Here is an 18,083-nt window from a genome sequence, read left to right as displayed (position 1 = left end):
CCTTTTTAGGAACTGGCTGGATATGAGCAAATTTCCAATCAGAAGGAAAAACACCTTTGGAATAAGAAAGTGAGAAAAGACAGCAAAGAACAGTAGTAAGTTCAGGAGCACAGGTTTTGAGAACAAGTGGAGAAATACTATCACGACCTGGAGCTTACTGAGCATCAAGTTTTGTCAAAATCCTTCCGATAACCTTTTGATGGAAGACTACAGGAGGCATTGAATGGAGCGTGTTGAGAATGGTGGGAGGTGTTTTACCAAGATCATTAATACATGAGTTGGAATTAAAATGGGATTCTAGCAGGTCAGCTTTATCCTTGGCTGAAGTGACAACAGAACCATCTGGTTTTGGCAGAGCTGGGAGCAGAGATGGGCAAAAGTTGCAGCCAATATCTTTGGCAAGAGACCAGAATGCTCGGCTACCATTAGGGCAAGAAGCAAGTTTTCTACTCTTAGCCGGTTCAAAATCTAGTTTAGACTGATTAATAACTGCTTTACAGTTGTTGCGAGCTTTGGTGTAGGCAGAAAATGAAACCGAAGAATTGGAAACAAGCCAATTACGATGTGCAACATTTTTTTTTTTTGAACAGCCTTAGCACATTTATTGGAAAACCAAGGTTTAGATAAAGGATGAGATTTTAAAGTGTAGTGTGGAATAAAGGATTCCATTCCTGCAAGAATAATTTCACTGATATGATGTGAGCAAACGTTGACATCAGAGGTTTTGAAACAGTAATGCGACCAAGGAAAGGAAGAAAAGAAATCTTGCAGGTCATCCCATTTTGCATTCTTGTAATGCCAAACAACACAAGTTGTTTGGCATTACAAGGATTTGTCACCCTTTTTAGGGAATAGCCATGAGAATAAGGCTGCATTGGAGAAGAGACAATCACCAAGTTGTGATCTGAGGAGCCTAAAGGACCACTCACTTCGACCATGTAATAAAGATCTCTCTCTGCCCAAATGCTGCTAACCATTGTGGATTAAAGTGTGTGCCACTCTACAGTTTATAGCCATTGCCAGTTTAACAGCTGGCTAGCAAATTTCTTGAAAATTTAATTAATAATCGGCTTTTACGAGCTGGCTCCAGCACACCACTGGATACAGAACGAATAGATGATTCTGAACATTTATTTACAGAGTTTTATTTTTCTGCACTGTAGTTATGGCTTCTGCTTCTAAAAGGAATCAGTAATTTTTACAATTGAATTGAAGATAGAGATTTTAAAGGTCTTTGTTTGCAAAATTTTATGAGGTTGGAAAGTCAACCATAACAGACATTAAAAATAACATGGAAAAAATTTTAAAGTTTGCATCGGAACTTGATTCAGATGATGGTGCAAAAAAAAGAAAAACTATGAGAACTGCTAATGACCCATCCCTCGAAGATGCTGTTTATTTGTGGTTCACACAGTGATGAGGTTTAGGAGAACCCGTATCTGGACTTTTGTTGTGTGAAATGGCAATGGATTTCAACAAAAAATTAGGCGATCCCTCAGATTTTAAAGCTGGTACAGGCTGGCTAAAAAACGTTAAATCACAGAACAGCATTAGAGAACTTCACATTGAAGGGGAAATTTTATCTTGTGATTTTGCTTCAGCGGAATCATTTAAAAAAAAGTTTATCAATCTTATGGAAAGTGAAGGATATTCCAATGATGATGTATACAACGCTGATGAGACTAGAATAAACTGGAAGTCACTGTCTTGAAAATCTCTTGCATCTTGCTGTGAAACAGCTGCTCCTCAGTTTAAAGTGAGTAAAGAGCAAATTACAGCTATGGTTTGTGCTAATGCCAATGGCACTCGTGCTTTGCCATTGATGTTGATAGGAAAACCAAAGAAATTCATTGTTTTAAAAATGTCTCCTGCCTCCCTATAAGTTATAAAGTGCAAAAAAATGCATGGATGAACTCAGAAGTGTTTACTGATTGGTTTACCAACCATTTTATTCTGAATGTCAAGAAGTATCGTAAATGAGAAGGCAAAATGGGCAAGGCCTTATTTATCCTAGACAACGCGCCATCACATCCTTCAATACAAAATAGACTATAGTCATGTTTCTTCCACCAAACTTTTCCTCGCTGCTCCAACCAGTGGACTAGGAGTCATCGAGAAGTTGAAGAGGATTTATGAAAAACCAGTCTTGCATCATTTACTTTTAGCAGAAAACAACGAAGAAAGCATCATAGCTTTGTCAAAAAAGCTCCGTCTCAAGGACAGCTGCTACCTGTTAGCTGATGCATGGGAATGTGCACAATTTAAAAATGCTTGGAAAAAATTGTGGCCTGTTGTAGAAGAAACCATAGGAGATGAGCAGAATCGAACTGAAGGAGATGGACAAATACTGAACAAGATGGTCAACTTGTTTCAGTCGATCCCTGGGTTTGAAGATTGCGATGAAGGTGATGCAAGAGTGTGGCTGGAAAGTGATTTTGATGCTACAGGGTTTCCTGTTTTAAATGAAAACAAAATTGCAAATTTTGAATGTGAAAGAAACGGGAGCTCCTGAAAATGATATGGATGAAGACATGATGAAGAAAATTACGTCAACACTGGGCCTATGCATGCTGAGGCATTCACTGCATTAGAGACTGTGATAGCTTGGTATGAGCAACAAATTGAATGCTGTCCAACTCAACTACTCTTGCTGAAAAAATTGAGAAATCTGGCAGCAAAAAATAAGTGATTATGTTCATTAAAGGTCTATAAATATGATTGTGGTTGAAAGTTCCATTTGTTTTGTTACCTAAAAATACGTAAGTACAACATAGTCTTTTTATTTCTAAACTTATTAAACCCTTTTTTTTAGTCTCCAGACAGTATTTTTAATGAGTTCGAAAATCTGAACAAATTGGGAATCTGAACTATCCCCGGTTCCATTAGTTCGGATTATCCACTCTCTACTGTGTACACAATTTCACCCATTAAGAAGCCCTTTTCAAGCCCACACACATAAAAAATCATCTTTCTTCGTGTAAAAACATTTTTGTTTATGTAGGAAGATGAATTAAAACGCATAATTTTTCTGATGAAGTGAAATTTAACCTTCACTACTCTGATGGCCATGTCTCTGAATGGAGAGAGCCAAAAACAGGGCTCCAAATGAAATATTTAAATCAAACAATTGAAAAACAAGTGAAAGAAACAGGAGCTCCTGAAAATGATATGGATGAAGACGAAGAAAATTACGTCAACACCGGGCCTACACATGCTGAGGCATTCGCTGTGCTAGAGACTGCGATGGCTGTAGTAATGTGATGTTTGGGTCTGTTTTTCATATGAGTGGATTGAGACAATTGAATTTACTGATGGAACAATGGAATGGATTCAATCAAGTATGTAGATATTTTATTGCGAAATCTACTTAAATCAGCCAGCAAAATGGGCCTTAATGACTATCTTTTTATGCATGATAATGACCCAGACACAAATCAAAGCTAACACAGGAGTGTTTAAAAGAAAAAAAAACAAAGTACTTGATTGGCCAGCCCATTCACTCGACTTGAATCCAATTGAGAACTTATTTGGCATTATAAAAGGTCAAATTGCCAATCTTAGACCTAAAAATTTAGCTGATTTAAAAGTAAAAATATAAGATATTTGGGGTAGTATGAGTAAAGAAACTTGTAATTGGCTCTAAGTATTCGAAAAAGAGTAATGATGGTATTAAGAGCCAAAGGTGGAGCTATTACATATATTGATTTTTAAAAATATATGTGTTTTTTTTTAACACTTTTTTTTAGAAAAGGTTAAAAAACATGGGGTATGGCTAATTATAGAAGGTGATAAAAACATGGTTAAAAAGTATGGTGTTTACTCTATGAATAATAGAGTAAACACCATGTACTCTAGGTTTGGCCTGACCTTTGCCTTTTATAATGGGATAATCACCTCCCTATCCCTGCTAGCAAAATTCATTGACAAGACTCCATAACCTTCCTTGGCAGCCCATCTGCACTTCTCAAACACTGCACTGCTTATACTTATGACAGCAAAATGACGAATGATGATTAGGTTTATGGAAATTGGCTGGGGCCTACCACATAGGTTGTTGTTATGTTCTGGGATATTAAAAGGAGGACTGCTATAAAGAGCTTCGACTGTATTAGTTAATTTAGGATTTAAGTTGATTTATAGATAACAATGTTTCTAAAGCGAACATAAGCCTAAGCCTGTTACTGCCTCTGGAAGAGGAAAATGATTTACTAACTTTGCTGTGTATATATTCTGAAGCGCTAGAATTTACCGTTTTGAGAAAACTAAATTAAAACAAACTGTCTGGCCTATCATAGTGCTAGAGTGAAGTCACATGATTTCTCCATAAATCTCTTATCAGTTTCATGTATATTTTTGTCTAGTTTAGCTCTTAGCAGTTTTTGCTGTCATAAGTGTTAACTTCTAGTCGAAGAAAGGATGTGATGTGCTGTTGTTTACAAAAATTTACTTTGTAAGTAACGTAATGCACTTGACAAATGGTAGCCACATTCCCCTCTAGGGGTAGCTGTTCTTAATTAGCATTCCACTGATAAACTCTTTTATTGCATCTCTAGCTGAGGGGAGAAACTGGGTTTCTACAGTAATTAGTCTCTCATGAGTCCTGTTGTTATAAAAATTACTCTGCAACTGAATACTTTATATATCAAAGCAAATATGCAGCCAATTTTTAGCTAATTTCCCCTATTGGAAATGCGGTAGGAGGATGTACAGTAGATATGAGTATATACAGTATTCACTTTTTCCAGTTTTCAGTACGAAATTGCTAGCCTTTGAAAAACACCCTACTGTTTTTCATAATTTGTTTTGGGGGACATGATCATACCCCCAGTATATCTGAAACCAAGGTATGAAAAGGCACAAGGATGTACTATGTTTGGCAGTGTGTTATGTTTTGTTGCTGATAGATTGTAAGGATATACCAGTATAGGCTTATTTTAACATGTATAGTAATATCATATGCTAGATTTTTTTTTTTTTTGCTATCCTTTTTTAGGCAGATTTGCAGATTGGACCTCAGAAGATTATGTTAACAGGGCATCGCGGTGATGGTAGCCTAATAGAAGAGCTCAAGCATAATAATAGTGTTGATGATGTTATACACTATGAAGTTAAAGAAATTGGAACTCATATGTATGAATTCTTCATTTTTATCAAAATAATTCTTAGAATAACATTAATTACACTAGTTAACAGTTAAAATATTTTCGTAATAAAATTAGCTAATTTTGACTAATATTAATGTGCTGAATATGAATATGACAGTTAAAATGGATTTTTAGCTCTAGTTTTGTTTTTAGACACATTATAGTCAAAGCAGCTTATGCATCATTAAACCCTCACAGCAGCAACAACAACAACAGCTCTAGTTTTGATGATAACTATACACATCACTTTCAGTTTTTTTTTTTTTTTTGTTTGATTTTTTGGGAAATTTGGCATTAAGGTACAGTTTGTGTGTGTGGCAGCATTGCAGCTGTTGGTGCTGAGTCACACTGTTTCCTGTCTAGATGCATCAGTCAGTCTGAGCCAGGCATCTGGCTTTGTACACCTGTTGTTTTTGACTGAGCTGAAACCTAAAATTTAGCATGCTGCGAAGTATGTAAATAGTTTGCATAATTTTTGTTATGCTTGTGGTGAAGTGATATTTGCATCACAGAAGCACGTTGTTATTCTGATAATAAAAAAAAGAAGCACACAACTGTTATATTGGCTGCAAGGGTGGGGACCAGGACAAAAGCTGGGCACCTCATATTTTTTGCAATACTTGTGTTTCTAATTGCCACAGCTGGTTAAATCACAAAGGCCATTCAATGCCTTTCAATATGTCTATGATATGGTGAGAGCCTTCAGATCATATAATGGATTGTTATTTTTGTATTGTGCCACCTCCTCTGCAGGGGATTTCCAAGAAGAAAAAGTGGACCTCAAGTTACACAAATATACCATCTGCTATTTGACTGGTATCCCACGGAGGAGGATTTCCTGTTCGTGAGCCAGCCGAATACGTTTTAGAATCTGATGAAGAGTCAGGTGATGGCTGAGATAAATCACCTGGACCCTCCACATCAACAGATTCTGATTTTATTTCCAATTTCCCCTCTGCAGAGCCACACAAAATTATGCAAAATGAATTAAACCTTATCAGAGATCTTGATTTACTAAAAAATAAGGCAAAATGTTTTGGCTTAATAGCGAAACATTAGAATCTCCTTCAAAATAATGTCAAAGTGTCGGCATACTGGTGCCACCAAAAGGATTTGTCATTTTTTTAAATTGAAAATAACTTTCTTGCCTGCACTGACATCATTGGTTTAATGGACTCACTTAATATTGACCACAACGCTCAAGACTGGAGACTCTTCATAGATTAATCTAAATTGGGTTTAAAAGCAGTGCCGTTACATAATGCCAATGTACTACCACAATTCCAATAGGCTGTGCAGTTCATATGAAAGAATCATACGATAACATGAATCTTCTTATTGAATCCATCAACTACATACAAGGAGTACCAATGTCAGATTTGTATTGACTTAAAAAACGTTATTGCCATTTTGTTAGGAATGCAGGAGGGAAGTGCAAAATTTTGCTGTTTTCTTTGAAAATGGGATAGTAGAGCACAGTCTTTTCATTAAACAAGAAAACAACGGCCTTCAAGGAAATCACTTGATCCAGCGATAAAAAAATGATGTCCATTGCAATTCACTAGTTGAGCCAAGTAAAATCCTGTTACCTCTCTTACATAAAAGAGTCAGGACTTACTAAACAATTTGTTAAGGCCATGGATCAAGATGGACCAGTTTTCAAATATCAAGGAAAAATTTCCAAGGCTTAGTTAGGCCAAAATAAAGGAAGGCATGTTCATTGGCCCACAGATACGTGACCTTCTCGAGGAAGAAACTTTGATCAGACCCTTCGTGGCGATGAGAAAGCAGACTGGGATGCTTTCAGACTTATGGGAAACAACAAAGCAAATAACTATAAACAGCTTGTGAGAAACCTTCTGTCATACTATAAATTACGAGGGTGGTTCAATAAAGAATTGCCCTCACCTACTTCCACATATCGCAGAGTCATGATATTTTGTGTGTAGCATCATACATATCTCTGTACTAAAGGTGTAAAATCCCTGTGTCTTAATTTGTTTTTCTCTTACAAAGCTAAATGTGGGATGAAGTAGCATCGTGGACAAAGTTGAAGCCAGAGCTGTAATCCGGTATCTGTTCTTGATGGGGAAATCTCCTAAAGAAATCCATGAGGAGATGACTGCTGTATATAGGGATGAAGCCCCATCCTATGGCATTGTGAAGCACTGGCATAGACAGTTTAGATGTGGTCAGACATCGGTAGAATCTGAGCACATTCCAGGTCATCCCCATTCAGCCATTGATGACAGCACAATCAGAAAAGTGGAGTCATTAATCATGGAAGATCGCGGATATCTGTGCATGAATTTTCCCAGGAGGTGAAGATTAGTGTGGGCTCTGTTGAAACAGTCCTTCATGACCAACTCTATTTATGGAAATTGAATGCAAGATGGATTCTCCGATTACTGACTGGTTTCCAGAAGGCTGATCGACAACAGAAATCAGAGTTGTTAGCCCTGTGCAAAAAAAATGAGGAAGACTTTTGTCTCTCGTCTAATCACTCAGCATGAAAGTTGGATACACCATTTTGACCCTGAAAGTAAAAAGCAGTCCATGGAATGGCGACATCATGGTTACCCCCCCCCCCCCCCCCCCCCAAGAAGGCAAGGCTCCAAGCATCAGCAGGAAAGGTCTTGCTGTCAGTGTTGTTTTGGGATGAGCAAGGCGTAATAATGACTGATTACCTGCCAAAAGGTAGAACAATTACAGGTGCCTATTATGCCAACTTACTCACAAAATTACGGGAGAAAATCAAAACATGTAGGCGTGGCATGCTGTCCAAAGGTCTGAGAATGCTTCAAGACAATGCCCCAGTTCACACTTCTGAAATTGCAACAACACAAGCAGCCACTTGTGGATATGAAATACTGCCTCATCCAGCCTACTCACCCGATCTTGCCATCAGACTTCTTCTTGTTTCCTTCCCTCAAATTATTTCTTTGGGGGACCCACTTCCCTGATGACGAGACACTCATTTCTGCAACAGAGTCATGGTTCAAAGACCAACCTCACCACTTCTACAAAAATGGTATCCGTTGCCTCATCCATCGATGGGGAAAAATGTATAAATCTGCACGGTGGCTATGTAGAGAAGGACTAAAACCTTTGTCAAGAATCAACAGGCTAGCACCTCTGCAGCTAGGTCAGGGTGATTCTTTATTGAACCACCCTCATAGTCTTCAACATGTCATTAAAAATATACTTCCTTCACTCCCATTTGGATTTTTTCATGGAAAACTGTGGCACATTTTAAGTGATGAGCATGGTGAGAGATTCCATCGGGACATCTTGGCAATAAAGAAGTGATACCAAGGTAAATGGAACTCTGCAATGCTAACTGACTATTGCTGGAGTGTGATGAGATGCCTCTGATGTGGGGTACAAATGACAGGCAAAGAAATGTAAAATGCAAATCAAGTGATTTTATGTATTTTGCTGATCAATGTGATGTAATATTTTTTTCAGGAACTAAAAATGTATCAACTGTACCCACATCAGAGGCATCTTGTCACACTCCAGCAATAGTCAGTTAGCATTCCATTTGCCTTGGTATCACTTCTCCATTGCCAAGATGTCCCGATGGAATCTCTGTAAAGTTTTTCTTAATATAACATGTTTTTGAATATAAGATATATGAAGACAGTACAGTGGATGTTCTTTATTTATCCCATTTTAGGCCCGTGTAGTATATTTTAAAGAATATAAGACATAGCAGGTATTTTTAAAACTTGGACAAAATAATTTTTTTTAATGCTGATTTCTCAACTCTGCACATGCAAAACAATACAGAAAAATTACTTTCATCAAAGAAACAAAAAAATTGAAAATTTATTGACCAGTGTTATTTAAAGAATGAAAGTAAATTCTCTAGAAGGGATGAAAGGGTTTCAATTTCTAGTGTAAAATTATGCGTGTTACATTGTGATCCTATTTGTGATAAACTTTATCTTTTTATGTTCTTCGAAAGCTCCATTTAACATCTTCAGTATTAACATAGCCAGCTAGTTTCTGTTATCATTTCAATCCATAGAGTACATTTTATTGCATAAAATTGCAATAAAATTTACTCACATTGCAATCCATTTTATAAAGTTCCAACCAGTTTTCATTATTTATGCAGCTTATATATTTTATGAAATATGCAGAAAACATAGAAAAAAATATATATTCTGTCTATGTTATTTTAATAAAAACGTTTAGTATTTCAGTTGGATATAGTTTGATAATTTTCTTTTCTTCATTGTTTTCTAAATGTATCTTATTACCTGTTTTAGTCTTGCTTGTACAGTAAGCTATACTACAGAAAATGGAGATAAAATGCATTTTCGGAAATTCTTTAAATTTCAGGTGAGTACTTTAGATATTAACCATCAAGAGTGAGAGTAGCTGTTTTTATTGGAGTTGATAGACTAAGGTATTTTAACTGAGCTTTTAAATCCAACTTTGGGTACAGAATGTGAAAACTAGTTCCATTAGCCAGCAAAAAAATGTTTTGTATCTCCAGAGCAAATGTTTAAAATTCTAAAGGAAATTGATCAGATGATTTCAAATATACCAGTTATGTCTCTGTCATGTTTTCATTGAAAGAAGGATATACTGACATTTTAGTAACTTAATGACCTACCAATTTCACATATCATACAGTAATACATATGCTATTTTAAAAATGAGTCTCATTCGTTTTAAAATACTTTAATCAAACATATAGTGTACCCCATACATAGAAATGCTTGCCATTCATAGTTTCACTAATGATCCATGTTGCTTTCCTTCCTCAAGAAACCAGCAGTAATCCCTTATGATGGCAGTATCCCAGCAATCCCAGTACTGCTTTTCCATCATAGATATATCCTGATGAACATTTTCCCCTTGCTCATCTTCCACCTTTCAAATTTTGAGGGAAAAAAAAAAAACTAAGATAGGAATGAAGGAAATGAATTTTCAAAGATGTTTGGCAGCCCGTATCTTTAAAACATTATAGTAAAGTTGACACCAGAGATTCATAATTATCTTCTCTCTCTCTTCCAAGAAATTCATGTACAACTACTTTAAACAATCACCAAGGACTTAGTTCAGTATCTTGTAGTTTTTTTTCAAATCCGTCATCTTTGAGGTCCAATAAAAATTACTCCTTTCAATTTTACATCTGTTAAATTGGGAAACACTACCTTTAGGTAATAGAATCTACTTGCTTCTTTATCTGGAGCCCTAACCAAAGAGCCTTTCTTTCCTCATTAATTCACACCGTATATACAGAGGTGGAAGAAGAGCCTTTTTTGGTTCACTCAGCAGAAAATATTTTATATTACTTCTCCCTGGTAAATATTCCTCTTTTTTCCCACTGCTGCACAATACATAGCGCAGCAATTGGAAAATGAGACTGATGCTAGAAAAAAATAATGATCCCATGTATGAGTAAACTAACCTTGGTTTATTTAAAGTAATTGACTCATGCATCCACACACTGCATGCAGTGATCACAAAGTGACTGGAATGACTGGTGGAAGTCTCTGTGACTGGTATACTGTTCAATTTTATCATCACAGATCTTTGAATGGTGTCAATGGTGTGAAAATAAGTCTTTCAGTGGTAGCTTCAGGAACAAAAAGTCACACAGGGCTAAGTCTGGCCTCCACCTCCCCTACATAATTCCTTGAGTGAATGTAGATGCAAAATACTCATTCAGTTTGTCAGCTACCTCAGCAGGTTCAATAATTGAACTGTCGATGTCAAGTGGACCAATCTGATTCATCCCCTTCCTTCTAGAGTTTACATAAGTAAAGAAGTCTTTGCGTCCTTTGCCAAAGATTTCTTGTAATCTGCCATCACTTGCCTAACCTCCTTTGTGACTTGATTACAGACTAACTTATATCTACCATGAGCTTCTGTGTTGCCTGATAATTTATATGCATACCATGCATTTTCCTTCTCTACCACGATTCAGTCTCAGACAGTTTTTAAATTCTGTACAGTGGGATAAACTGACGATGTTACCAACAGTAAATACTAAGTGGGAAGCATTCAAGGAATTAATCGTGGCTGCTACTAAAAGTTTCATACCTATTAAGAAATATTGTTCAAGGTTTAGGCCTAAATGGTTATCAAATGAACTAATGAGACTCGTGACAGAGAAGAAAAATGCATGGGATGCATATAAATTATCAAGCGACTCAGAAGCCTACGACAGGTATAAGCCTGTAATAAGGTCACAAAGGAGGTTAGGCAGGCGAAGGCAGATCACGAGAAATCTTTGGCAAAAGATGCTAAGAAAAACAGCAAGGATTTCTTTACTTATATAAACTCTAAAAGGAAGGGGATGAATCTGATTGGTCCACTTGACATCGATGGTTCGACTGTTGATGATCCTGCTCAGATAACAAACAAACTAAATGAGTATTTTGCATCTACATTCACACATGAGGAGTTATTAAGGTTTGAAAATGCCAGAAGGTTATCAAATTGTAGCAGGGTGCTTAATGATTTTGTAATAACTGAGAGCAAAGTGAGGGAGAAATTGTTGAATATAAACATAAGAAAGGCACCTGGGGTGGATGGGATCTATCCAGTTATATTAAAAGAGGCAGCAAAGCAACTAAGCAAACCCTTAGCCATATTTATGAGAGCATCCTTGGACTCAGGGGAGGTTCCCACGGACTGGAGATGTGCAAATGTATCTCCAATTCACAAAGGGGGATCGAAGGGTGACACGAGTAATTACAGACAAGTTAGTTTAACTTCTGTTCCGGATAAAATAATGGAGTCAGTGCTTAAAGATGCATTGCAGGATTATCTAGACAAGACTGCAGCAATAATTCAGACACAGCATGGGTTTGTTAAGGGAAAGTCTTGTCTGACAAATTTGATAGGATATTATGATGTGGTTACAAAGGAACTGGATGCAAAAAATAATTTTGATATCATATATTTGGATTTCAGGAACGCTTTTGACACTGTTGCACATGGAAGGCTACTGTACAGATTGGAGCAGAATGGTATTAAGGGTAAGTTGCTACAATGGATAAAAGGATGGTTGAGTGGGAGAAGACAGAGGGTAGTAATCAATGGGTGCTGCTCTTCGTGGACTAATGCTATTAGTGGAGTCCCGCAGGGTGCGGTGTTGGGTCCTCTGTTGTTTTGTATATTTATCAATGATATTGATGAAGGTATATCAGGCTTAGTGTCGAAGTTTGCAGATGATACAAATGTTGGCAGGGTTGTTAATGACAGTAATGGCAGTGTGCTACTGCAACAGGATCTAGATAATTTGGGCAGATGGGCTAAAAAGTGGCAACTGAAGTTTAACCTTGACAAATGCAAAGTACTGCATATGGGTAGAAGTAACCCCAAATAAACGTACCAATTGTTGGTACTACACTTAAGGTGGTAGAAAGTGAAAAAGACCTGGGAGTAATTTTTCAGTCAGATATGAAGTTTTCTGAGCAATGCAGACAGGCTGCCAGGGCAGGTCATGGGGTTTTGTCAATGATATATAGGAATTTTGCTAGCAGGGAAAAGGAGGTGATTGTCCCTCTGTATAATGCAATGGTCAGGCCACGCCTTGAGTACTGCGTACAGGTCTGGAGGCCTCATTTTAGGAAGGATGTAGATTTGCTTGAGCTTGTACAGAGAAGGGCAACAAGATTGGTGAGGGGAATGAAGGGATCCTCTTACCAAGAGAGGCTTAAATTCTGCAAATTGCAGTGGCTGGAGACTAGGCACCTGCGCGGTGATCTGATTGAGGTGTATAAGGCCTTGAATGGGTTGAGCACGCTGAATTCTGATGGGATCCTTCCACTTGTTCAGATTACGAACCTAAGGGGGCATGAATTCAAATTAAGAAAAGACAGATGTATAATAGATGTGTGGAAATTTGCCTTTAGCCAGCGGGTGGTTAATTGCTGGAACAAACTTCCATCTGTGGTTGTGGAAGTTGATAGGTTAAATAAATTTAAGGAGGAACTGGACAGGCATTTGGAGGGAATGGTGTGATTTTTTTTTTTGGCTGATGCTGCATAAGCTCATACATTTGCTTTCTTGCATCACATGCCACTACTACTAATTCTTATGAGTTTGTCTGATATCCATTTAGGCCTAAACCTTGAACAGTATTTCTTAGTTGGTATGAAAAGCCTAGTAGCTTCCAAAATCCTTAAATACTTCTCATTTAGAATTAGCTGTTGGTAGCATCATCAGTTGGTCCCACTGTATAGAATTTAAAATCTGTCTGAGACCACTGTAGTTACCTTTATGAAAGCAAAAACCTTTAACCCTGATTGTAGTTAAATCTTTAAGTAAATACCACACAGTACACTGTGATCACTGCCACCTAGTGGTTCCTTTATTTGCATATTCTTAATGCATGATTAATCACTGCTGATAATCAGATCGAGTATTACTCCCTCTCGTTGCCTCTCAAACTTGCTGCTGCTGTAGTAAACAATCACCCAATAAATCCAGAAAAGCCTTGCTAGTGCATGAGCAACAAACCCACACTAGTGGGTTGGTCACCATCCAGTCAATATCTGGGAAGTTAAAATCCTCCATTATAAGACATTCTGATTTACTGGCCCACCCCACTATATTTCTCTGTACAGTTGTTCATTGTACTGACAACTATACAGAGAAAGCATGCATGGATCTATCCAATTATATTAAGGGAGACCACAAAGAATGTAAGCAAACCCTTAACTATAATTATGAGAACATCCTTTGATTCATCGGTAGTCTCTGTGTACTGGAGATGTGCAAATGTATCCTCAAATCAGAAACAGAGATCAAAAGGTGACATGAGTAATTACAGACCTGTTTGCTTAACTTCTGTTCCAGGGAAAATAATGCAGCCACTGGTTAAAGAAGTGATGCAGGACCATCTAGACAAAAGTGCAGTTATATTTCATTTTCAATATGGGTTTGTTAAGGGAAGATCTTGTCTGAGCAATTTGGTTGGATACCTTGATGCAGTGACAAAGGAATGGGATGCAAAAAATAATTTTGATATCATATCCTTGAATTTCAGGAAAGCTTTTTGTACTGATGTACATAAAAGACATAAAAGAATGGGTGGAAAAAGGGGGGGATTACATTCCAAAAGCTCACAAAAATACACTATTTCGTTAACAAAATGTTAACAAAAATACACTCTTTCATTAACAAAATTATTTCGTTAACAAAATGTTAACAAAAATATACCATTCTAGATTTCTTGTACCTTCTGCTCTCTTTAAAAAATCTGTAATCTGGGTTTGTTTGCTTTTTCTTGATAAATCTTTGTGAATTTCATTGTATAGAACTAAGTATTTTTGAAGCTCTCTTTTGAACTTTGGGCTCCTTTCATTCAAGAATCTGCATTCAAAAAATAAGATTCTAATTGTTCGGCTAACTTCATGCCTTCCCCTATGCTTTTTGGTGTAAAATTTGGAAGTTGTAGAATTTTCATCTACAATATCATCATCTGAATTGATTTGATTTTACCTCCGATGCCATTTGCACCAAATCTGCTACGCTGGCTTCTTTTTCTACCAGTAATTCTTGAACGTCTTCAGTAATCATATCTTTTTTTATTTTTTTAGGTGCATCACCGACTAAGGCCATGTTGCTCTGTGTATATTGTCTATAAATTGCGTGTGTCCTGAGGTCAATTTTCTGTTTTGTTCGATGAAAAACCCGAGTTTCCTTGAAAAAAAACCATGCTATCCTCACCTGACTAACTCAGTCACGTTGTGAAAAAAGACCAATAAAAATTCCTCCCTTCATCAACGGGATTCGAACTCGGGTCTTTTCCAGCCAGTGTGGGGGAGGAGGGCAATTCTATCAACTGTGCTACCCACGAGGGCTTCAGTAGTCCTTCCCCTCCTACCGATGTAACAAGTTCTACGCTCGCACCGATTCCATTTTCTGCCCGTTCGATCATATTTCCTGAATGAACTGACTCTGGCCATATATTTTTCCGCACGCATTTAACGTTGATGGTTTTATTTCTCTCAGAGATAAAGCTGTGATTCTGATACAGTCTACAATTGAGAAGTGTTTCCATGCCTCCATTACTTCAATAAATTCAGAATCAATTTTTTTCTAAAATCCACTGTAACAATTTTCTGATGGAATGAGTTTTAAAGGTGGATATAATGCCTTGATTTATTGGCTGTATGAAAGAAGTTGTATTAACCCAGTACAACTGTGGCGGTAGGAACATAACTTCAACGTTTGGATGATTTAAACCTTTTGGATGGCCTGGTGCGCTATCCATTAGTAATAAAACTTTGAAATCTAGATTTTTTCCACAAGTTCAATAGCACAGAACGTAACACGAGAATTTCCCAACAAAATAAAATACAGGGATTTCTCAATAATTTTTTTTTTGACTAGCGAGTCAACAGCAGGGATTCGAAAAGAGTGGAAACGTTGAAAAATTACATCCAACATTTCTCAAACAAAGTTTTGTCAACAACGATCAATATAGTGTTATGTTGGCCCACGTGATGCACAAACCAGTGCTAAATTTCAAGTCAACAGGTTGAGTGGTTCTAGAGATACAATGCTGTGATGGACAGACAGACAACCAAGTGACATAAGGGTCCTTCATTAGACTATCGACCCTAAAAACAACATAGTGTTTATTTTTATTTTAATATACCATCACTATTTACATCTACATTGAGCTGCAAGACTTTTATGGTGACAAAAGTGAAACTTGGTATTCCTTGTTATTATGTATGAGAAATTGAAAGATTTTGTATATCTCTCTCTATGAATTCCTTAAGAAATATGGTTAGTTTTTTAAATTGTACAAAGCAAAGGTATTTTTTTTTCTGAAGCACATTTATTATTATTTTCTCTTGAATTGAGTGCATATATGAGACACTTAAAGATGCGCAGCACCTGCATTTGGAATCACGTGTTTTTTATCATAAGTGATCAGTATATTCTTTTTTTCCCACCTTGTAAACAAAGTGGATTACATGTGCACCTGTAATGTGAGTTAAAGTTACATAAATTCTCTGATTTTGCATGCACTTCTTGGGAAGGGGAATAGAAATTTAAAATTTAAAAGTATCAGCTGCATATAGCTGCATAATGCTGCTATATGCAATGTACTAGCAAATTATCATTACAATGATGTTTGCCTGTAGAGTTTCACCAGTCTTTTCAAATTTGCCAAGTTATTTGCAAGTTATGTAACCCAGTTCAGACTTTGAATTTCATTGTAGACATATTTAGAATAATCCATACTAAAATGCATATATATTGACCCTATATTGTTGGTCAGAAGAGTAGTGGCTTCGAAATACAGTCGATTCCGGTTATTTGGGACACATCAGGACTAGTGCATTCTTTTCCGATTAAGCGGCTGCCCCAATTATCCAAAGTTTCACGTAAAAAAAGTTAAAAATACAATGGACCCCTGCTTTACAATTGGTTCACTGTACAATCAAATCACGTTACGATGGAGTTACCATAGTAAAGTATGGTTCACTATACGATGTGTAGTAAGCACCGGTCATTGTGATCATGTTTGTGAATTGAATTTTAATTCTATTAAACAGCGATTCTAATTAGTGAAAATAGGAGGAACATTTTCCACAGGCTATAAAAGTAAAGATATATTAAGCACAAATTTACCCTTTATTACCTTACCAATTAAAAAATTAAATGATACGTGAAAATCGGAAGAATATACATGATAATTGGAATAATTAATACGTACTGTAATATGTACATACTAACTAGTTGACATTTCTGTTCACTGACATTTGTGGGTGGGGGTTAAAATTTAAAACAGTAAAAAGATAAGCAATCAATAACAAAGAACACGGCACACACAAATTGCAAGTAACACGATACGCGCAAGTGAGAACGGAGTAACAAGTTATAAAGCTTTAAAAATAGGAATGAAGAGAAGATTCCAAAAATTAATTTTTTTATACGATTGAAGATTCCACGGAAGTGTAAACACATTTCATCATAATAACCCACAGAATTCCAGCTGTCGGTATTATCGCAAATTCAATAAGATTGAGTTTACTATCCATTTATGATAGATTTCACTAACAGAAAAGCCCAATAAACAGGTGACTGCTAATTGTTTTTATTGTTTTATGATTGTGACCTCCAGAAATCTGACTGAACCACGTGGTATGGTCGGAGACAATCGTAGAGTAATCTTCAGTGCTGCAGTCTCCTGCCCCGATTAAACGGCATGTTGTCCCAATTAAGCGAAGTAAACCCTGGCTATTTTCTCGATTGGGTTCTGTTTTTTAAGATTTACCCCAAATGAACAGCTGCTCCAATTAACTGGTGGCCCAAATAACCGGAATCCACTGTACATTGCATTTTAAATAATCTTATATTGAATTAATGAGGATGTAATGTACGAGCTAGCATGAAGTGGGTGCAAAAGGCCAAAGTAGTCAATGTACCCAAAAACAACTGGCATTTAAATTTTTTTTTTTTTAAAATTCAGTAATCTGTATTGGCTTCTTTTTTTGATTAATGTACTCTTCTGTTTCTAAAAAAAAAACCCTACTATCTCTCAAAATTTATATGCTACTTATACTAAACTTAAGTTTGTCATGATGCAATTAATAAGCAAATGTTGCCCAACATTTCACCTTCTAAATATAAAATAACTTTTTCATTGTTCTTCTGTCACCTGCATTCTTAATCTAAAGCAGTAACGGAATTATTTTCATTTGTAATTATTAAATATAATCTTCATGTTTATAATTATCAAATATAAAGCTGTTTATAGTACAGTACAATGATAGCCTTCATGTTGACCAGGTTTTGAAGCCTCTGGATATCAAGACTAAGTTTTATAATGCAGAGGTAAGAAAAATCTTTAATTAATAAGGATAAAATTAAATTATAATTTTGCTTGTAATTAATGTAGAAAATAAAATTTATTCTAACCAGTTCTGATAACACTGAAAGTCATAA

General features: G+C 36.4%; 1 protein-coding gene across 2 annotated transcripts in view; it reads left to right on the top strand.

Moving 5' to 3' along the window:
- Positions 1 to 18,083, top strand: part of LOC150086128 (trafficking protein particle complex subunit 13) — a 123,106-nt gene that overhangs the window by 34,552 nt on the left and 70,471 nt on the right. For both annotated transcript variants that reach the window (XM_090374419.1, XM_090374420.1), the window contains exons 4-6: positions 4,994 to 5,130; positions 9,422 to 9,494; positions 17,928 to 17,972. In XM_090374419.1, coding sequence (XP_090230545.1) covers positions 4,994 to 5,130; positions 9,422 to 9,494; positions 17,928 to 17,972 — 255 coding nt within the window. The remainder of the gene's footprint in view (positions 1 to 4,993; positions 5,131 to 9,421; positions 9,495 to 17,927; positions 17,973 to 18,083) is intronic.

The sequence above is a fragment of the Mastigoproctus giganteus genome, chromosome 5, assembly GCF_048544385.1.
Source record: "Mastigoproctus giganteus isolate SK-2022 chromosome 5, ASM4854438v1, whole genome shotgun sequence".
Lineage (NCBI taxonomy): Eukaryota > Metazoa > Arthropoda > Arachnida > Uropygi > Thelyphonidae > Mastigoproctus > Mastigoproctus giganteus.
The sequence above is the reverse complement of the archived record's forward strand: the minus strand, read 5'-3'. Positions and strand labels throughout refer to the sequence as shown.